Genomic DNA, 22,149 nt, shown 5'->3' on the forward strand with positions numbered 1-22,149 from the left:
CCTTGTGGTTCTTATTTTCTTTCTGCCCCTACTTCCAAGTGGTTCTGTGACCTCATGAGCAGGAGCTGCAGTGTGGGTGTATTGCTCCCACAGGAGGGAATCATGCCTGGTACTAGAAATCTAACCGATAGCTAGTGAGGTCATGGGACACAGAGGGAAACTTCTGTGACCACACACTAGATCTCTGTAATTTCTAACTGCATCCCAGCATGTATCCTACCACAGCTAAGTGCAGCTCTTACTCAACATCAAAGACGCTTCTCTTTGCAGCCAAGAGACCATTATAGGAAACCAGAACTGGTCTACAGGTATTGCTTGAGACACGGTCTCACTACAGTCTTGGCTGGCCTAGAATTCAATATGTAGACCATGGCTTTGAACTCATAAGGCATCTACTTGCCTCTGCCTCTCAAGTGCCAGGATTAAGCACCTGGTTCTTGCTTCCTATCTTGCCTGTGACCTCTTCCACCACTGACATAAAAACTGTGTGAGGATCCTACAGGAGATCCTCAGGAGATATACTGCCCTCCCATGGACTCCTCAGAACTTAGAAACAAGAAAAACCTCCTTGCCCAAAAAGCTATCCAAGCCTTGGGTACTTTTTTACAGCAACACAGGACTGACTATTACACAGCCTCTCACATCTATAGAATTCAATGAGAAAGCAGTTAAAGAAGGCAACAGTTTCTACAAGGAGATAATGACACTGTTAGTGTTTCAAACAATGCCATTCTTGCTCACTGTGGAGTAAAATCCCTAGGGAACAAAGGGAGAGAACTGAACCAAGTGATAACACCAGGACTCCAACGGCAGAAATGACTGGATTTAACATTCACTTTAATGAGAACAGTCTCCTCAGTAAGTGCATCTATGAGCTGAAGCTGTGTGGCGTCAGGACTTTGCTTCCTGCTCCACAGGCTTCAGATGCCACTGCACGACCAACTCCCCAGTGCTTTTGAGGCATGTGCTGGACATGGTCTCTTCTGTGGGAAGTCCCTGTGGCAGCTTCAGGGGCTGGATTCGTATCAAGTGTTTAACCACTTTCAGCTTTGCATTCACTGATGGGATGTTCTTGTGAATCTGAGGGCTGTGTGCCTAGGAACAAGAGGAGCAATGTCACAGGCCAATTTAAAAGGCAGTGGTACCATTTCAGGAAAACATCACACTGGACCATCCTTGTACACTAACTTATAAATAGATCACACTAAATGACACATTTATACATAAGAGATAGCAAATGCATACAGTGTTGACTTTAAAGTATGAGCCTGCAGCCGATGAGACTCAGGTGGCAGTCAGGATCGCTGCATACCTTCTGTAGTCCGAGCATCTTGATCGTATCTTTTTCCCAGTATGGACGCCTCTTTGTACTTTTTATTCTTGTAACAATGTGCAGTTTATGAGGGTTCTGGGGGTCCCCACCATATTTTTCATGATCTTCAGGTCTAGGCTGAAACACCTAGGAAAAGAGAATTATGACTGGTAACTCTCCCAACTTACAGTTTTTATACATAGCCTGTGCCTTTAAAACTGGACAGAACTGTGCAAAAGTTTATGATGATCCCACTTGTAATCTTTCTGTCGTCCGTCCTCAACCTCAGCCTGAACAGTTCAGAACCTGAGAATTACACACTTTAGCTTCAGGTTTTTAGAACGGGACACCCAGACAGCGCTGTTACTATACAATCTGCCCAGAGCTGAAAAACTCCCATTCTGAAATTGCGGTTACTTGGCCAATGTCGCCCTCTGTGTTCCATCACTGCAGGTGACGCTGGAGAGGGCTCAGCAGCGAGGAGCTCTGCTCTTTAGTAGAGGACCCGGGCTGGGGTCCTAGCACTGCATGTTACTCAGTCACCCACTCTAGTTCCCAGGAGCTGCTACTGCCGTCTGACCTCCATGGGCACCAGCACTCACATGATACACATACATACAGGCAGCCAAGGCACTCTCACACACAAAATAAGCATTTAAATCTCCAAAAATAAAATAAATAAAAATATAGTAGGGGAAGAAACCTGTACAAAAACATTCCCATCCAACAAAATGACCTCTCCAGCAGCTTGACAAGGCTAAATGGTCTTTACTGTTTAATTGTACTCCCAAATATCTTCCCAACACACCAAAACTAGCAGCCATACCGAGTACACATGTACTTGTGCAGCTTCATTCTTGCCCCAAGCTGGAAGGTGAGCACATAAACTACACAACTACATAAACCCGCACATGGACTGTCACCATGAAAAGATCTGTAAGAACCTAATGTACAGACTGTATGATTCTAACCATGTGGGATCCTGGGAAAGGTAAAACCAGAAAGTGAGTAAAAAGGTTGCTCTGGTCAGATGTGGGAGGCAGGCGCAGTGACATGTAGGGCAGTGCACGATCCTGTGTGACACTGCAGTAATGAATACATGATCTTACACATTTGCCAAAACCCACAGCATGATACACAGCATGCAGAATGACCCCAGTGTACACTACAGCCTGCAGTCATGTCCGCGCTGTTTCATCTATGTTAACAGTTGCTTTATATCAATGTAAAATGGGAAACTGTGATGGAGAGAGGAGGCCTCCACGCTTTCTGATCATTTTCTTCTGTATCATTAAACTGTTTTATTAAATAAAATTCAATTAACTTAAAAGCAAGTAAGTCAAACAAAATAAAAATGACAACAGACCAAAAGAGAGCTTCGTCTGTGTGGTTGATGCAGGAAGTGAGAATGGAGTCACACAGGGGCAGCCTCAACTCACACAGGGGCAGCCTCAACTCACCATCTTCTCAGGATGATGGTGATTAAAACACAGTATGTAAAAGGAGAACCACAAGCTGAATACACAGGACAGGAAGTAATAGGAGCCCATGCCTATGAACCCAGCGGGGCAAGGAGCAAAGGTCAGCATCCTACAGTGCTTCCAGGTCCACACTATCTCTGTCTATACACACTTCCAGGTCTACACTATCTCTGTCTATATACACTTCCAGGTCTACACTATCTCTGTCTATACACACTTCCAGGTCCACACTATCTCTGTCTATACACACTTCCAGGTCCACACTATCTCTGTCTATACACACTTCCAGGTCTACACTATCTCTGTCTATACACACTTCCAGGTCTACACTATCTCTGTCTATACACACTTCCAGGTCCACACTATCTCTGTCTATACACACTTCCAGGTCCACACTATCTCTGTCTATACACACTTCCAGGTCCACACTATCTCTGTCTATACACACTTCCAGGTCCACACTATCTCTGTCTATACACACTTCCAGGTCTACACTATCTCTGTCTATACACACTTCCAGGTCCACACTATCTCTGTCTATACACACTTCCAGGTCTACACTATCTCTGTGTATACACACTTCCAGGTCCACACTATCTGTCTATACACACTTCCAGGTCCACACTATCTCTGTCTATACACACTTCCAGGTCCACACTATCTCTGTCTATACACACTTCCGGGTCCACACTATCTGTCTATACACACTTCCAGGTCCACACTATCTCTGTCTATACACACTTCCAGGTCTACACTATCTGTCTATACACACTTCCAGGTCCACACTATCTCTGTCTATACACACTTCCAGGTCCACACTATCTCTGTCTATTCACACTTCCAGGTCTACACTATCTCTGTCTATACACACTTCCAGGTCCACACCATCTCTGTCTATACACACTTCCAAGTCTACACTATCTCTGTCTATACACACTTCCAGGTCTACACTATCTCTGTCTATACACACTTCCAGGTCTACACTATCTCTGTCTATACACACTTCCAGGTCCACACTATCTGTCTATACACACTTCCAGGTCTACACTATCTCTGTCTATACACACTTCCAGGTCTACACCATCTCTGTCTATACACACTTCCAGGTCTACACTATCTCTGTCTATACACACTTCCAGGTCCACACCATCTCTGTCTATACACACTTCCAGGTCTACACTATCTCTGTCTATACACACTTCCAGGTCCACACTATCTGTCTATACACACTTCCAGGTCTACACTATCTCTGTCTATACACACTTCCAGGTCCACACTATCTCTGTCTATACACACTTCCAGGTCTACACTATCTCTGTCTATACACACTTCCAGGTCTACACTATCTGTCTATACACACTTCCAGGTCCACACTATCTCTGTCTATACACACTTCCAGGTCCACACTATCTCTGTCTATACACACTTCCAGGTCCACACTATCTCTGTCTATACACACTTCCAGGTCCACACTATCTCTGTCTATACACACTTCCAGGTCCACACTATCTCTGTCTATACACACTTCCAGGTCCACACTATCTCTGTCTATACACACTTCCAGGTCCACACTATCTGTCTATACACACTTCCAGGTCCACACTATCTCTGTCTATACACACTTCCAGGTCCACACTATCTCTGTCTATACACACTTCCAGGTCTACACTATCTCTGTCTATACACACTTCCAGGTCTACACTATCTCTGTCTATACACACTTCCAGGTCCACACTATCTCTGTCTATACACACTTCCAGGTCCACACTATCTCTGTCTATACAAACTTCCAGGTCTACACTATCTGTCTATACACACTTCCAGGTCTACACTATCTCTGTCTATACACACTTCCAGGTCCACACTATCTCTGTCTATACACACTTCCAGGTCCACACTATCTCTGTCTATACACACTTCCAGGTCCACACTATCTCTGTCTATACACACTTCCAGGTCCACACTATCTGTCTATACACACTTCCAGGTCCACACTATCTCTGTCTATACACACTTCCAGGTCCACACTATCTGTCTATACACACTTCCAGGTCCACACTATCTCTGTCTATACACACTTCCAGGTCCACACTATCTCTGTCTATACACACTTCCAGGTCTACACTATCTCTGTCTATACACACTTCCAGGTCCACACTATGTGTATATGTACTTCCAAGTCTATGCTATATCATACAACTTAAGAAAAACTTACACTAGCAGGCTGTGAGCTGGCACTAAGCATAGAGTGTTTGCTGCCATGCCTGATGTCTGATGACTTAAGCTCCACTTTCCAGGAATCCCATGACAGGAGAGAACTGACTACAGAATTGTCTTCTAGGCTTCCTCATACAAAACCAGGACAACTGCACACACAGGTGTGCACAAAGAAACACAGACACAATGCAACACACAATGTAATAAATTTACAAATAACTTATGATTTTATAAAATTTGTATCTAAAAATATTATTTAAAAAGAATCAGGCCTTACTTTATCTGGAATTCTTGATCTGGTAAATTTGTGACGTATCCATTCTGTACCAATGAGAGATTCTGCACCTTTCTTCACAGTCTGAGGCAGAAAACATTTGTTATTTAGAACTCCATGTAGTGTGAGAGTCTGTATCCACCAGCCTTTAGGTGACAAGTGTCTAATCTAACAGTCTACAATGGCTAATGTTAAACTCAGCTACCTCACTGAATGGACACATCTCATTAAAGCACTAATGAACAACAAAGTAAAACCACATGCACTTAGACTTCTAGTCTGGGGTAGGCAACTTCATTCAAGTTTGGGGCAGGCCTACAGGGTAGGACACTGTCTCAAAACCAGTACCACACAAAGCACAGTGAGAGTCCCTAGTCCTAACAGCACCACCAGGCCCAGCTCTCACCTCTTGACTTTACTGCCTAATCCTCCTTTACTCTCACAGTTGGATACAGTCACTGCAGTCTTTCTCTCCTAGGCTTCCCTGAACTACAGAGCTGACACCAATAACTAGAGGGTAAGTCTTGATGGTGAGAGAAGGAAAATCTGATCCTGCATATGCCTGAAATCCTAGGCTTCTAATCCTGTTTCTTTTGCTTACAACACTAAGAGACACACATCCTCGCAGAGGGTCAGTTTCCAAACTACCAAAAAGGTACTGAATTCATGAGCCAAATGGAAGTAGCTAACATTTCCATCCCCACAACCAGGACCCAGCGTATGTCTGGGTCTGTACCCAGTCTGGTCAATGTGTATATTAGTCATCCTGATGTACTTTCTAAACACCAAGAGGAGAAGCTAACACATTTCTTTTCTTCAGGAGATTGCTTATCTTCTACTTTTTCTATGTCTACTGTGAAAATGTATTCTTTTCATAATTGAAGGGTTTTCCCTAAAACTGTAACATTAAAACAGACCAAGGGCAAGCAGCAGTAGCTTTTTTATTGGCTTGATCTACAGGAAAAGGTGTTTTGAAGTTGGAAATATTTAGGGAAAATAGCACATAAAGCAGAAATAAATAAGGGTCGGGTGTAGCTCAGCTAGAGTGTGTGCCCAGTGCTCACAAGGCTCTGAGTTCTCTTATCACAAATACAGCAGACCTAAACCAACTAATTTATATCAAAAGGAGCCTTTAAAAAGATTAACTTATTTTGTGTTTTGTAATTAACAAGAGAGGAAAAAAATCAAGAAACAAACTCTTAGGTTGAGGAGGTAGCTCGGCTGGCACAGCACTTACCTAGCACGCAGAAAGAAAGCTGCATTCAGTTCCCAGCACTGCACAAAACTGGGCTCTTGGAAAATGAAGGCAGGCAGAAGTTCAAGGTTATCCTCAGCCATACAGTGAGTTTGAGGTTAGCCCTAGCTATACAAGAAAGCCATAGAAAGTTAAATCTTACCTGTAATCTGCCTGGAGGCCTCTGAAATACTGAGCGCAGAACCCCAGCCATAAGTGTGGTAATTCTTCTCTTTAGAGGCTAAGAAGTAGGAAGCACACTGCTTGTCAAATATATTACAGATGGGCACATTTCCCCTTCTGTATTGGTAAAACCATAGGCAGCGATCATATATTAGACAATCCTATTTCCATCTAGTTGACCGTAGTGTCACAAAATACATCTCGCAAAAATGGGAAATGGTTTTCTGTCACCCCAAACTTGTCACAACAAGTATAAAGAATATTTGATCATTTTTCTTTGTCAGAGAAATCACAAAAAATGCAAAACTAAACAGTACTGAAGAAATTACACCTCTTAGAATCAGAACCAAGTGCCCTCTTATTTTACATATGATGAAAATGACTTCCAGAAAGCAATCACTTTCCCAAGGTATCTAGCCATTAAGAGAGTATGTACAGACAGGCATTGGTGACACATGCCTCTGACTGTATACTTGGGAAGCCTGGGGCAGAAAGACAAATCCTCCCTTTCAGACTCCTCATCTCCTCTCAAGAACCCCATCAACCACTGGAGTTGGCATGTTTGTATACAGGGGCTCCCTCTGTTTGTTGAGAGGACAATTAACACCAGCAGCTATGAACACACCCTGTGTTCAGATAGTGATTTTAATAGCATTCTCTTCAAAGGAGCCATTAGGGCTCCTACAAGACAGTCTGCTGCAACCTGAAGAATCAGGAAGTTGCAATTCAGAAGTGCAAACCCAAGGGAGCATATTAAAGAAACACAGACATGACGGGCAGTGGTGGCGCACGCCTTTAGTCCCAGTACTTGGGAGGCAGAGGCAGGTGGATTTCTGAGTTCGAGGCCAGCCTGGTCTACAGAGTGAGTTTCAGGACAGCCAGGGCTATACAGAGAAACCCATCTTTAAAAAAAAAAAAAAAGAAAAAGAAAAAAAACATGAAAAAAAAAAAAAAAGAAAGAGAGAGAGAAAGAAAGAAAGAAAGAAAGAAAGAAAGAAAGAAAGAGACACAATAGCCAAACTGGAGTGATTTACACAAATATACAACAGAGTATCATTTTATAACTGGAACCAAAACAATTATGGCTGCTTCTCAGGAGTGCTGTACAGAAAAGCAGGGGATCATAGTTAAGGAAAACAAACTGACATGTAACACTACCTCCAACAGATCAAGGATGCTTAACACCAATGGTGATCAAAGTGAATAGCATTCCAGTCAGGACTGCATAGTGGGAACCTATCACAAAACAAAACAAAATGTTGATAGCACCTATACCTGATACCAGGACATGTAATGAGACGACTTCCATCACAAAGCCTGTACATTTAACTCCACTTAAGAGAAAAACCAACCCTGACTGAGGGTGCTGTGTGTGCTGGCTAATGTTATGTCAACTTGCCATAAGTCCTGCTTGAGTTCCTGTCTTGACTTCCTTCAGTGATGGACTATGATGTGGAAGACAGATGTGTCTCTCAAAGGAAAATAAACCCTTTCCTCCCCAACTTGCTTTTTTTTTGGTCATGGTGTGTCACTGTAGCAATAGTAACCCTAAGAGACTGTGGAAAAACACTTCATTAGTACATTTTCAAATATCTCACTTCTCAAAACTGCCAAGGTCATCACAACTAGACACTCGAGAAACTGGCCAAGAAGAACTCAAGAGCTACAATCATTATGCACAATACACACCACATTAGTGTCTGAGTTGGATCCTGGTATTTGTAATAGGACATACTGACAGCACACAAAGCTAACAAAATCTGTCTAAATAAAGCAAATGAAGTTAATAATGTACCAACTTGGTTCAGCAGCTGCACTAAGCACCCTACACTAATATTTGATGTTAAAGGGAAAACTGGGCAGGGAAGGTACAGGACCCTAAACTAAACTTCACCGTTTCTCTCGAAATCTAAAACTCGCTAAAGATGAAGTTCATTCATTTAAAAAAAAAAAATTAAAGCTGGAACTAGGAATATGTCTCAGACCTGGCATGCATGAGTCCCTGGGTTCAACACCTAGTACCATCTTCAGTGTCTCTCTATTTAACCAAGGTGGAAATCAAAGTCCTTAACCCTCATACACCAAGCCAGTGCATATCAATCGCTGCCAACCTCCTCCACCCCATACTCCCCTACATGTCCTACTACTTTCCCGCTTCCTCACAGAGTAGGTCTTCCAGAGTGACCTGGAAGCAGCCAGGCTGGAGGTCTTCTCCGCTATGACTGGCTGAAATGACCCTGACGTGGCTTTTTCAACTTTTGGCTCAAACCTTATCTTATCAACAAGGTCTACCTGGATCACACTGTTTCGGTCCTGAATGAGGACTACGTCCACCAAACGGTTCAGCATTTCCAGTCATACTACTGCTAGCACTTCAGCTCCTTGCCTTACTTGAATACTCGTGTCCTATTGTAATTTGCTAGTTAACCATTTAGCGGTAGTCTCCACTCTAAATATAGCACAGTGTCAGAGACAAGAACTTTATATTTTGTTTCTGGATCTGTTCAAGTCATAGATGTGTCTCTCAAAGCAGTTCCTGCACTCAAGATTCTCTGCTGAAGTTTAACTTTCAGATATAAGCAAGCGTCACCATCAAAACTGCTTTTTGTTGTTATTGTTGTTGTTTTGGGGGGAGGAGGCAGGTACTGGGGATTGAACCTAGAGTCTTGCATACAGAACATAAGTGCTCTCTCCATACAGTAGACATTATTTTTATTATTCGTGCAACTTTTGGACTTTGAAGCAATTATACTGCCACCTACTGTACAACTTTCCTCTATTGCAAATACCAGAAAAAATGGGGCTGAAGACATGGCTCAGCAGTTAAGAGCACTGGCCCATATTTAATTCCCAGTGACCACATGGAAGCTTACAAATGTTTTTAAACTCTAGTTCCAAAGTATCTGACTATCTGTCTCCATGGACACTGCATGCACATGGTATAGGTATGACAGAGAAAACACACATACATATAAAAACAAACTGAAAAATACCATTTATCACATGATATATATATTTTCTAATATGTTAATATATGTGTGTATACAGAAAAACTGAAGGTTGCCAAAACCATTTTTCCTCTCCCTCACCCCCAACATTTTGCTGGAGTTGTGTTGTTGGTTTGACAACAACATGACTATGTTTTGACAACGTACAATGACTATGTACGTAAATGGCTCTTTACCCCACAAACTACAATACCAGCTCAAAGTGGTTCTTTAATTTCTTTCTCTTTCTTAAGAGACAAGGTATATATCTATAAGGAGGAGTGGACATTCCTGAAAATATAGTACACAGAATTTCCCGTGCAATCAACCGAGTTCTCTCTTCCTCGAATGTCTCTCTTCCTCGAATTCCCAGGGCGTCAAGGTAGTAGGCAGCCGCCATAACGGTGGCCTCTTAGCCACAAAAAGCAGCAGCTTGAACAGGTGACAATCAAAGCTGCCTGCAAAATCACTGTCTTTAATAAACAGCAACTCCAAAAACTCAGCACTCTAAATTCGCAACAACTTAAAATTAAGCAAGTTTTGCCTTCTTAAAAAAATAATAAATTTTAACTGACGCTTGGATGGCTTGGATCTAGAACTACACGAGTGAGACTCTCAGAGACACGAGCGTCACAGCAAAACTCGAATAAAGTGACAACCCGGCTGCTTTCAGAAGCTCAAGAAATGGATCTCCGGGACCCCCAACTCGGAACAGAAAGGAAGTCAGTCCACAACTGCAGAGAGAGAGAGTCCATGTGAAAACACACAATGCCTCCAGCTCCCACAGCCGCACTCACCGGCTACCGCTACGTCCACTCCGCCCCGCAGCCGGAAAAAGCGGAACGGAGGCAGGCGGACCCAGTGCAGCACTGAAACCACGCCGTTGCCGTCATACTGTGTACGGTTATTTGGTTCCGGGAAAGGTTTTTTTGGTCCTGGCCCATTCACAAAGCGCCATAGAAGATAGCGCAGGCGCAGTGGCGTCACGTGTGCGCTTCCTGGAAGTGCAGTGGGTCAGCCCTTGGAATTTGCTGGCGAGCCTTGGAGTTGTTACAGTGATGGCTAAGTCCAGCCTGGGGCAGGATTCCGACAGCACCGCCGCGGTGGCGGTGCTAAAGCGGGCAGTGGAACTGGATGGAGAGTCTCGGTACCAGCAGGCTCTGGTGTGTTACCAGGAGGGGATTGACATGCTCTTGCAGGTTCTGAAAGGTGAGCCAGTTTCGGTTTCCGCTCTGAGACTGAGCGGAAACTTAAGAAAACGAAACTTCCTTACTACCAGGAAGCATTCAGATTCAGGAGGTATATTCTGATATTCTGCAGGACAACCGAGGTGGTGGCCTTTGCAATAGACTGATGTTATCACGAAGGAGCATGGGTCACTATTCTGAAATGTAAGAGGCATAACCAAATATAAAGTATAAGGCTTGATAGGTCTTGCATTTAATGAATTTTATTCTTCATTGTTGTCAGTTTGTGACATGATTTTTCTTCTCCCTCTGTCTCTCCTTCCTGCCCTCACCCCAACTATGATCTATTGAGTTTCACTAGAGTGGAAGTTTGTTTACAGGACCATGTGCACCTTATCAGTGACTACACCACTGAATAAATTGTCTCTCCCTCCCCTATCAATGATTATATATGTTCATTCTCAAGATCGGAGTACATTCCACAGCCGTTTATTCTGTGTTCATCAACCAGTTGTCAGTCTCTGCAGTCACTACCTCAGTACTGGTGGAAGAGGCTTCTCTGACCATGCAGACAACAACACTTCTCTTTGGGCATCAACATAATGAGGTAGAAGGCAGTCTGACAGATACATCATGGTGATTTAATAACAGCAGTAGCATCTCCCTCTGCCCCCCAGGACCTAGGACTGCCACAGTCTTGATTTTTAGTCAAGTTTACGGTACCAGATGTGATTCCCTCCTGTCAAGCAGACTTCACATCCAATCAGAAAGCAGTTGGGTACCACATTTACCACAACTGCCCCAGTGGGCTCATTTTGTCCGCCTGGTTGGTTTTAACAGTGTGTGGCTGAGTAAGGCAATTCTCCCCCAGCAGCCTATGTAGCACCTTCCAGCACCGTGGAACTATCCAACAAGGAGGAAGCTTTCAACCAATTCCAGCTTGTTCTTTCTCTGACCTGTGACCAAGGTATATGGTGTCTTCAGCAATAGGGTCTTATGGAGTAGTTTTGGTGGATATCCAAAAGTAGAGCAAATCGTGTATTGTTTTGGGGAACCTCACAGGTAACCCACTCTCCGTACTGGGATTTATTTATTTATTTGTAATTTTATTTATTTATTTATTTTCTTGTAAGTCCTGTTTCTGGGAGCAGCTGTAGCTATCCACAGAGAATACCTCCACTTAGAATTTAATCTTTTTATTAGCTTACTGTCCTAGTTAGGGTTGCCAGTGCTATGATGAAACATCATGACCAAAAGTAAGTTGGGCAGGTAGGGGCTGGGGGAAGGGTAGTATTTGGCCTATGCTTCCACATTGTATGTAGTCCATCACTGAAGGAAGTCAGGATAGGAACTCAAACAGGGAAGAAAGCTGGAGGCAGGAACTGATGCAGAGGCCATGGAGGGATGCTGCTTGCTAGATTGTTCCTCATGACTTGCTCAGCCTGCTTTCTTATAGAACCCAGGACCACCAACCTAGGGATGGCACCACCCACAATGGGCTAGGCCCTTGTTCATCAATCACTAATAAAGACAATGCCCTACAAGCTTGCCAGAGGCCAAACCTATGGAGGCACCCCCTCCTCAGGGTTTCTCTGTGTAGTCCTAGCTGTCCAAATTCTCTCTGTAGACTAGGGTAACCTCGAACTCAGAGATCTGTCTTCTAAGTGCTGGGATTAAAAGACATGTGTCGTAACGTCCAGCAAAGCATTTTCTTAATTGAGGTCTTCTCTCACATGACTTTAGCTTATGTCAAGTTGACATAAAACCATCCAGCACACTTACCAACTACCAGTATTGTCAGTGTTTGCTAGTTCTCTCCTCCCCAGGCATGGTGGCTAGTTTTATGTCAACTTGACCTAAGCCAGATGTATCTGAAAGGCAGGAACCTTAATTGAGAAAATGCCCCTGTAAGATCTGTTATTAATGATGAAATGCCACAGTGTATATCTCTAGAGGTGAGAGGACAATTTGGTAGAGTCGTTTCTCATTACATTTGTGTCCCAGGGATGGAATTCAGGATTTCAGAGTTAGTACCAAGCACCTATACCTGCTGTCTTAGAAGGATAACAGTTAATTGGGGCTGGCTTACAGGCTCAGAGGTTCATTATCATCAAGGCAAGAGCAAGCAGCCATGGTACAGGAGTAGCTGAGAGTTCTATATCTCCACCTGAAGGCTACTATTGGAAGACTGACTTCCAGGCAGCTAGATGAAGGTCTTAAAGCCCATGCCCACAGTGACACACCTACTCCAACAAGTCTACACCTCCTAATAGTGCCACTTCCTGGGGCAAGCATATATAAACCATCACACATGCCATACCATTTTGCTGACCCCTGTATTGTGCTTCTATAACAGCTGTTTGTGGGAGACAACTGGCAATTTAGGGGAACTGCAAAAATCCCTTGCATGAGTAGGCACATCAGTGACCCTTCTCCACTTAGAGGCTCTGTGATTCTTAATGTTTTCACACAAGACTCAGCCTCCCATTCATGAACTTTTGAATGGGGGCGGGGGGAGGGAAATACTTAAACTGTATCCTAGAGAAGAGAGGAGATGTTTATTTGTTCAGAGGAAATACAGAAAGGATGAAACAAGAAAAAAATGAATGAGAATGATTATACCTAAAGCATTGTGGGTCAGGAAGGAGTAGGGCAGGAGGAGGAAACGAAAGGGGGAGAATCAAGAATGACTGACAGCATTCTGAACTCGTCAGCTGAAGAGCATAGGGAGGAGGGAGATACAGCTCTGGGGATATAGCTTGGCTGGCTGAATGTTTATGTAGCCTGCACAGAGCCCTGGGTTTCATTCTCAGGACTGTATAAAATTGGGCATGGACGACTATCATCCCAGCACTTGGGAGAATAGGCAGGGAGATCGGAGGTTCAAGATCATTCTTGGCTATTTGTCTAATTTGAAGTCACACCGGGCTACATGAGACTCTGTCTTAAGGGGAGGGAAAAAAAAAACAAAACAGGAAGAAGGGCAAAAAAGGTAACTCCAGTAGCATGCAAGCATTGTATGCTGGCTGGTAAATTTTTTTTTTCTCGCACAGGTATGGGGTAGGAATCCTGAAACTTCTTTATGTGTACCCTACAAGTAAGTGAAGAAAATGTTTTTAAGTAGTCAAGTAAGGTGTAAGGAAGGAAGGGGACAAGGCTGGCATGAACTTTACTGGGTCAAAGTTAGCATAACTCATGTTTATAAATGCACATGCGGTCAGATAGAAACAGAAATACTTTATAAAGTGTGCATGTTAGTAAGCCTACATGAACTTCTAGCTTGTTGGCTGAGAGAGCTTAGAAGCCATGGCAGGATTGTCTTCTATACAACTCTTCTTATAAAAAGACATGGGTTTCTGAAAAATGGTTGGTCGCACAAGGATGGAACGAGGAATACAAAGATGAGTTTAAAACGTGTCACATCAAAAGTAAGGGAATACCAAGCCTGCTGGCACAATCTGTAATCCCAGCACTATGGAGCCCAAGGTGGAAAGATCACGAGTTTTAGGCCAGTGCAGGCCAAGCAGTTCCAGTCCAGTCTGGGATACATTGGGTGATCCTGTCTTGAAACAACTACTTCACAAAACCTAAGAGTGAGAAAGAATTCAAAAGATATCAGACCATGTTCAAGGAAGTATCATAGCTCTAGATTGTGCACCACAAGTGAAGACCAATACCCACACACCAGAAGATGTGACAGCAAGGGGTACAAGGTACTCTTCCACAGAGGAGCAGATAGTGATGACTAGAGAAATCTAAACTAACCCTTGTTATAATCAGTGATGAAATGCAAATGCATGAATCCACCAAGAAGGGCATTTGGCTTCTCTGATATTTTTGCCTTCTTTGCATAAATTCACTTTACTCATGAGACAACAGCAGACAAAATAACACACATTCTGCAACTAAGGTTTGTAGCAGGGTTCACAGTGTAGCTCATCTGCTTATTTCACCCTGGGTATGTGGCACGAATTAATTCAGAGGCCTGGGGATCCTGCTCAGTGAGAACTCATGTTATCCATTTATCATGTTATCATGAGCATCCATTAGACTCTGGATTTAATCCCTGATAACACACACACACACACACACACACACACACTCCAGCACAAGATGTTTGAAAAATGAAATTAAAAACTAATTAGGAAGAAGGGAACCAGATGTGGTTGGGGCAGGGCAAGCTTTATTGATAATGTATTGTGGAATAGGGCAGGGTAAGCTTTATTGATAATATAGTGTGAAAAATGACTTGCTGTTTTGTTTGGGTTTTGTTTGTTGGGTCTTTTTTTTTTTTTTCTTTTGGTGACTGGGAAAATGACTGAGCATTAACTATAATGCAGAGGCCTACAAGAAAAGCTGGTCATCGATAAAATGGTAGTTTAACTGTTTAGACTTCCCAGCATGTGGATAATCAGGAAGAGGTAAACAGAGCTGAAGCTCCCAACCTGAGCTGTTTTCTGTCCTCCAGCACACTGAATCTCAGCGTGTTGTAAAGGGTAGGGAATTTGTAGGAAACCTGACAAATTGCTGAACTAAATAGAAAGCCGTTCTGAAACTTGAGAAAAATCCTTGTCCTTTTTTTCCAATTCATAGGTACCAAAGAATCCAGTAAAAGATGTGTTCTCAGAACAAAAATCTCCGGCTACATGGATAGAGCAGAAAATATAAAGAAATACTTAGATCAAGAAAAAGAAGGTAAAAGGCTCTGTTTTGCAACATGACTTGGGGTGGGGCTTAGAGTTGGGGGTGCTGCTTGAGGCCCTGGGTTCAAAGATCCTGTCTGCTAAAGCTCCATGTGGCCTGGGCCACTTGTACCTGGGAGCTTCGTGGATTTGCTCTGTGTTTCCTTATCCCTCATACAGAAGTTGTTCTTAACAGTGTCTGGTTTTCATTTTGGGATGTGGGGATTCAGTCATCCTTTGAGCACGTGAGGAAAACTTGTCCATTTTAAAGGTATTTATAGATCGCTATGAAGTGTATGTGTGGACCTCAATTTAAAAATATTGCAGAACTGGTCCACAGAGTGAGTTCCAGGACAGCCAGGGCTACACAGAGAAACCCTGTCTCGAAAAACCAAAAAAAAAAAAAAAAAAAAAAAGAATATTGCAGAAGAGTTCTGAATGTGGATTCTGGATCTATATTTCCTTTTATGGAAAATGAAAATCATTAGAATAGTTAAGGGAACTCCAGTGACTTCTTGTGAGTCAAAGCATTTCAAGAGTTATATATTCTTAATAATTAGAGGTGAGGTAGGTATTCCTCTGGACCTGTTATGAGTTCCCAGCTCATGAGCGTCTTGTGTAAGTGGGTGTGGCCACCTACTGACTTTGTTCATTCAGTGATATCCCGATCCTTGGTGAGAAAAGCCCACTTGGTGCTGGCAGACACACAAACACACGTGCAACTCTGCTGTTGTGGGTTGTGTTTTTTTTTTTTTTTTCCTTTCTTTCATTTTACACAGTCTCAAAAGAACTTCAGTTTTCACAGTGTGAACCACTAAAAGTTTGCTTAAAACACTTTGAGGCTCACTCAGCATGTGCAGTGCTCTGGATCCAGTCCCTAGCACCAAAGGCAAGCAGACAAACAAGCAAGGAAACAAAAAAAAACCCTTAAAACCAAAACAAACAAACAAGCAGATAAGTATGTAAGTAAGTGAATAAATAAAAATACATCCAGACTGTGGTGGTATAATATATCAGCACTTGGGTGGTGGAAGAAAAAGGACTAGGAATTCAAAATCACCGTCAGCTACATAAGGAGTTTATGGCCAGCCTGGGCTACATTTGACCCCCACCTTCACAATAGAGTCTTAAAGAGACACTCTTACAGTACTAGGATCTGCTTCTAATTTCCATGGCACTGTTTATATTTAATGATCACATTAGCCGTGAGAGTTGGAGATATGAAGTGGCCAACCTGGAAGGAAGGTGGATACAGCCGGGTACATCCTGTTCTGTCCACTGTGACAGTGTCTAAGCCACACCTTTTTACAATCAGTCCTTGTACTTAGGGTTTCCATTGCTGTGCAGAGACACCATGACCAAGGTAACTCTTACAAGGACAATATTTAATTGGGGCTGGCTTATAGTTTCAGAGGTTTAGTCCATTATCATGGTGGGAAGCATGGCAGCAGGCAGACATGGGGCTGGAGGAGCTGAGAGTTGTACATCTTGTTCCAAAGGGAATCAGGAAAAGGCTAGCATCCTCAGGCAGCTAGGAGAAAGGTCTCAAGGTCCACCCCCACAGTGACACATTTCCTCCTACAAGGCCACACCTCGTAATAGTGCCATTTCCTGGACCAAATGTATTCAAACCACCACAGTCCTCTTTTTTGTTGTTGTTTGTTTGTTTGTTTGGTTGGTTGGTTGGTTTTTCAACACAGGGTTTCTCTGTGCAGCTCGGGCTATCCTGAAACTCACTCTGTAGACCAGGCTAACTCAGAGATTCACTAGCCTCTTCTTCCTGAGTGCTGGGATTAAAGGCGTGGACCACCACTGCCTGGTTCAGTCAGTCCTCTCTTGAAAGCTTTTTCAAGTAACCCCTTGTGGGCTGTAGAGATGGCACCGGAGAGCACTGGCTGCTCTTGCAGAGAACCCCCAGGTTCAGTTCCCAGAACCTACATGGCAGCTCACAACCATTTTTAACTCTGATTCTGGGGAATCTAAGGTTGTGTTCTGACTTAGTGGACATTGCATATATGTAGTACAAATGCATACATGTAGGCAAGACATTTATATAGATAATTTTTTAAAATTTTAAACAAGAAAAAATTTAAAAAAAAATTTTAAACTTAAAAAGGAATGGACCCCTTTTCTTAGCCTCTGCTAAGGGAAGAATCTCCTTTGGAATAGTATTTTGTCTTCTTTCCCTATGTGTTTGAAACATTTGCAACCTGCAGTCTAGAGTAGTCCTGTGATAGCTTCTGAGTCAGTAAGTTTAAAAGATTGTAACTGATCCTGATTGTTCCCTGTGTACAACATAACTGGGTATAAAGAACTAAAGAACGTGCTCACGGCCACTGGTGAGGTGGTCCAGTGGGTAGAACCACCTACCAACAAATGTAAAGACCTGAGTTCAGTCCCTGGGGACTCACGTGCAGGTCCCCACACAAAAGATTAAAGAGGTAACTTTTTAAAGTGGTCACTGGTCACGTTACTGTAGCTTCTGTTTTATAGATGGAAAATATCACAAGCAAATTAAAATAGAAGAGAATGCAACTGGTTTCAGTTACGAGTCACTTTTTAGGGAATACCTACACGAGACAGTTACAGAAGTTTGGGTAGAAGACCCTTATATTAGACAAACTCATCAGGTAAGTAGCTTACTAAAATATAATGAAATATAACTTTAAATGTACAGTCAGCTGCCTGTGTTTATGGGTTACCTTCCCATAGATTCAGTGGAGGATCAGAAATACAGGTAGAAATTCTGTCTGTACTGAACAGGTACAAACAATGGTAACACATGGTGTTTACATTGTGTTAGGTATCGTACGTACTCTAGAGGTGATTTAAAGGGCCCAGGGGGAAGGTGTTGTGGGTTCTGGACTGATACTACATCACTTAAAATAAGGGATGGAACCATCTGTGAATATCTTAGTATCTGGTTGGGGAAGGCTATCCTAGAATCAGTTTTTTAAATAGTTTTATTAGACATTGGTGTTTCCTTTAGGATACAGTTTTATTTTGCTCACAGCCCACAATGCTCAGTAATTTACTTTAGCAGCTTAAATGTAAAACTTCCAGGTAGCTTGCTATATTTGGGTCCTTCATATGTTTCCCTGTGGAACAGTGCTTCACTTCTATTTGAATTTAATCCACCTCTTCAGTGGTAGGCCCTGAAGAAGCACCACCAGATGGAGGAGCCCCCCACCAGGGAGGCCACCAGGTATTCCTCCAGGTGTGCCACCAGCTCTGGTACAGCTTGGTAATGATGGGACTGGAGGCTTTCTCCAGTTCTTTTTGCTGGTGTTCAGATTCTTCCTTCTCTGCAGGCTGGTGATCCACCCAGCTGATGATTGTAGAATCAGTTCTTGCTGGAAAGCCGTGGAGCTAGTACTAATCCATCCTAATGCCTTTCAGCTATATAACTTCCTTCGGTTTTGTGAGATGTTGATTAAGAAGCCATGTAAAGTAAGGACTATTCACCTTCTCACCTCTGGGGATGAAGTAGGTATCTGAAAATTCTTTCTTAACTTACTGTATCAGTTACATGTTACCTGGTCTGTCTTAAGAAAAAGGCTATTGATTTGAGAGTGTTGACCTCATATTCGGCCATTTTGTTGAACTCTATGAATTTGAGTTAGTGAGTGTGGTCTCAGTGACCCTGCAGTCTGTACCAGTGACTGTTCTGTCCTTTACTTCATGGGCCTGGGGTTAGACTGTAGCTGTGTCTTTCTTGATTTTGACTTGAGTAGAAGTGTATCAGAAGAATTATACTTTCCAGGGTTAGTCTAAGCAGTAGGCTGTCCCACACAGATAACTGAGCATCGTTACTAAGATACATTTAAGAAGCTGATCGTGGTGCCACATGCCCGTGCTCCTAGCAACAGGGAGGCAGAGGTAGGAGGGAGTTGTGTGATATTCTTAATTATTTAATTGTTTGTATAAGAACAATATTAAAAGAGAAGAATTACCCATCCTTCGGTTGCTTCTTTGAGACATCAATATTGAAATTGATATCAGTTTTTTCAGTTTAATCTGTAGTACTTATTGTATTGTGGATAATTTAACTTAATAATAGAGGCAGTAAATTATGTCTCATGCTATCAATAGGGTTTTGGGAACACACAGCAAAGTATTGGCCTTGAAGAAATAAAGCAGTCCCTCAGGAGTCACGGCGTGGTGTTGGAAATAAACTACTCTTCATCTATACACGACCGAGAAATTAGGTTAGTGGATCATGATTTATTTTTTCCATAGCTGAGATATACTTTAAAAATATCTAATGTTATATAATTATATACACATCTGTAAATATCCAAATTTCAAATCAAGCTCAAATTTAGTAACTGCACATAACACAAAACAAAACAAAAAAACCTTGACTTACCTCTTAGAGTGAGTTAATTCTTAGTCAAGTAATATTTACAGGTTCTATGTCATGTGGGGAGGAGTTCTTCTGTGCAGAACATAGCCACTGTTATGATAGGAGAGAATTCCTTTCCTACTGAAGTTACTGTTTACCTGGTATGGCTTTGGTGGTGTGTTCTAGTAGCGTGCTGTCAATCAGGAAATGTATACATGGCTTCTTAGTGATCCTTCCTTCTCTTTAGCATAGTAGGTTTCATATGATAAAGCAAAGAGACCCTGTGTCTAACAAAAAGTAAATCAGAAGCTAAAGTGGATGGCAGTGCTGCTGTTGTGGAAGCAGAGGTCAGTGTCTGGGCTGCCTTTGGGATCCCAATCTCTGTTCTGCATAGCTGCACTGTGGTAGTCAGGGTTCTCTAGAGGGACAAAACTGTGTGTGTGTGTGTATATTATATATATGTGTATATATATGTATATATATATGTATATTATATATGTGTATATATGTATATATGTGTATATATGTATATATATGTATATATGTATATATATGTATATATGTATATATATGTATATATAATACACACACACATATATATGTATAAAATATGTGTATATATACATATATACATAGTTTAATTAAAGAAAAAAATCCCTTACAGGTGTGCACAGCCATTTAAGCTTTAGTTAATTATCAAGTTGAAAACCAGAATAGCCATCACAGGCACCTTTGTAACGTCACCACACTCTTCCTGAAAGTACTTTGCAAACCACTTGTTAGTGGAGAAGAGCTTGGGCAAACTGAAATTCAAAAGTGGCTTTCCATTTACTGGTCAAGTTCTTTCTCACCTAACCAGGTTAGCTGATGGTGTTCAGTGTTCCTTTTGTTTTTCTTAGACGAAGCTCTGGACTAACCCCAGTTTGATTCAACTCATCCTTTTCTTTGTTTAGGGGGAAATCTTGTTGATTCTTAACCAACTCTGGCTTTAAAGACTGACTGACTCAAATGGCTTGAATGTAATACTGTACACTAATTTCAACAGGTTCAACAATGGATGGATGATTAAAATCGGAAGGGGCCTTGATTATTTTAAGAAACCACAGGTAGGCTATGACTTTATGATTCTGTGTGAGCACTGTTTCTGATATGGCTTTGTGACTCCATGTGAGCACTGATTGCTTTCTTGCTTGTTCTGATGGACTCCTGGGCTCTTAGCCTGCAGTGAGGCTGGCACTCTGGTTGGAACATCATGCTTGGCTTTCCGTGTGAATCACTTTTAACAACACTCTTCTTTTCTTTATAGGGTCGTTTTTCTCTTGGATATTGTGATTTAGACCTGAGACCATGTCATGAAACAACGGTGGACATTTTTCACAACAAACACACGAAAAAGATATGATGCATAATGACCTAAGTGTACGTTTCTGCTATAGGTGACCTCAGCTATAGGTGACCTCAGCTATAGGTGACCTCAGCTATAGGTGACCTCAGCCCATTTTCTGTTGCTAGAACTGAACACCACACACTGGCTACTGTGTAAAGGATAGAGGTTTGGGCTTTGGTGTCTGGGGAGGATCTTCTGCATCCCACATGGCATAATGCCAAAAAATGGAGCAGGCTTGTGAGGCAGAGCCTGACACCTCAGAGGTTTCCCCTCTCAACACTGCTGTATAGGGACCAAGATTCTAACTCATGAACTTCTGGGAACACATTCAAACCATAGCAAGCAAATACTGAGTTTGCTTCTCCTTTTTATTTACTCCGAACATATTTTTATAATATATGAACTTAATAATAAATGTTTACATTTCTACTAATTTCTGGATCCACTCATCTGTAAATACGCTGTTCAGCAGATTTACAGTGTTTCCTTTTAAGTCACGGAGTTAACGGAAAGATTTTATGAGCTTCCGTTTGGTTGTTGCTCAGAGAGTGCTGCACGGCTGGTATGGGGAAGACCGGCTGATAGTCTTGCTCCTGGGAATTTAGTGTTCCTAAATGGGAATCATAGATTACAGTGCTTGTAAGAGATGTGTGTGGGCTGAGGGCCTAATCATGAGGGGAAAAAAAGTACATGTGGCCGAAGTTGTAGCTCGGAGTACAGCACATACCTGGTGTGTGCCAGGTCCTGGCTTACGTGTCTGGCACCACAAACAAGCACAGTGGTTTCAGTTAAAATAGTTGTCAGCCAGGTTTGATGGGGCATGGTTATAATTTAGCACCAAGGAGGTAGAGACTGGTGGA

The 22,149-nt window shown here is 42.4% G+C and overlaps 2 protein-coding genes across 8 annotated transcripts; one reads left to right on the top strand and one right to left on the bottom strand.

Annotated features, from left to right (window-relative positions):
- Positions 1 to 820: 820 nt before the first annotated feature.
- On the bottom strand, positions 821 to 10,616 carry Mrpl30 (mitochondrial ribosomal protein L30). Of its 4 annotated transcripts, none has more exons than XM_034521130.2 (6): positions 10,486 to 10,616; positions 7,860 to 7,937; positions 6,682 to 6,759; positions 5,288 to 5,368; positions 1,313 to 1,459; positions 821 to 1,095 (listed from the first exon to the last, which is right to left on the bottom strand). In XM_034521130.2, exons 3-6 carry the CDS (start codon positions 6,730 to 6,732, stop codon positions 892 to 894), a joined length of 483 nt encoding a protein of 160 aa, XP_034377021.1. In that variant the 5' UTR covers positions 6,733 to 6,759; positions 7,860 to 7,937; positions 10,486 to 10,616; the 3' UTR covers positions 821 to 891. The 4 variants fall into 4 exon arrangements, with proteins under 4 accessions (XP_034377021.1, XP_076771141.1, XP_076771140.1 ...); XM_076915026.1 differs by having other exon boundaries at positions 7,848 to 7,937; XM_076915025.1 differs by lacking the exon at positions 10,486 to 10,616 and adding an exon at positions 10,264 to 10,454.
- A 38-nt stretch (positions 10,617 to 10,654) lies between these two features.
- Positions 10,655 to 21,722, top strand: Mitd1 (microtubule interacting and trafficking domain containing 1). 4 transcript variants are annotated; one of them, XR_013104648.1, is made up of 8 exons: positions 10,655 to 10,897; positions 15,469 to 15,570; positions 18,051 to 18,187; positions 18,957 to 19,043; positions 19,650 to 19,765; positions 20,150 to 20,249; positions 20,948 to 21,008; positions 21,209 to 21,280. XR_013104648.1 is itself a non-coding variant. In XM_034521090.2 (7 exons), exons 1-7 carry the CDS (start codon positions 10,747 to 10,749, stop codon positions 21,302 to 21,304), a joined length of 750 nt encoding a protein of 249 aa, XP_034376981.1. In that variant the 5' UTR covers positions 10,658 to 10,746; the 3' UTR covers positions 21,305 to 21,722. The 4 variants fall into 4 exon arrangements, 3 of the variants coding, with proteins under 3 accessions (XP_076771139.1, XP_034376981.1, XP_034376982.1); XM_034521090.2 differs by lacking the exon at positions 20,150 to 20,249 and having other exon boundaries at positions 10,658 to 10,897; positions 21,209 to 21,722; XM_034521091.2 differs by lacking the exons at positions 10,655 to 10,897; positions 20,150 to 20,249 and adding an exon at positions 12,160 to 13,972 and having other exon boundaries at positions 21,209 to 21,722.
- Positions 21,723 to 22,149: the final 427 nt, after the last annotated feature.

This window comes from Arvicanthis niloticus, chromosome 17 (genome assembly GCF_011762505.2).
Source record: "Arvicanthis niloticus isolate mArvNil1 chromosome 17, mArvNil1.pat.X, whole genome shotgun sequence".
Lineage (NCBI taxonomy): Eukaryota > Metazoa > Chordata > Mammalia > Rodentia > Muridae > Arvicanthis > Arvicanthis niloticus.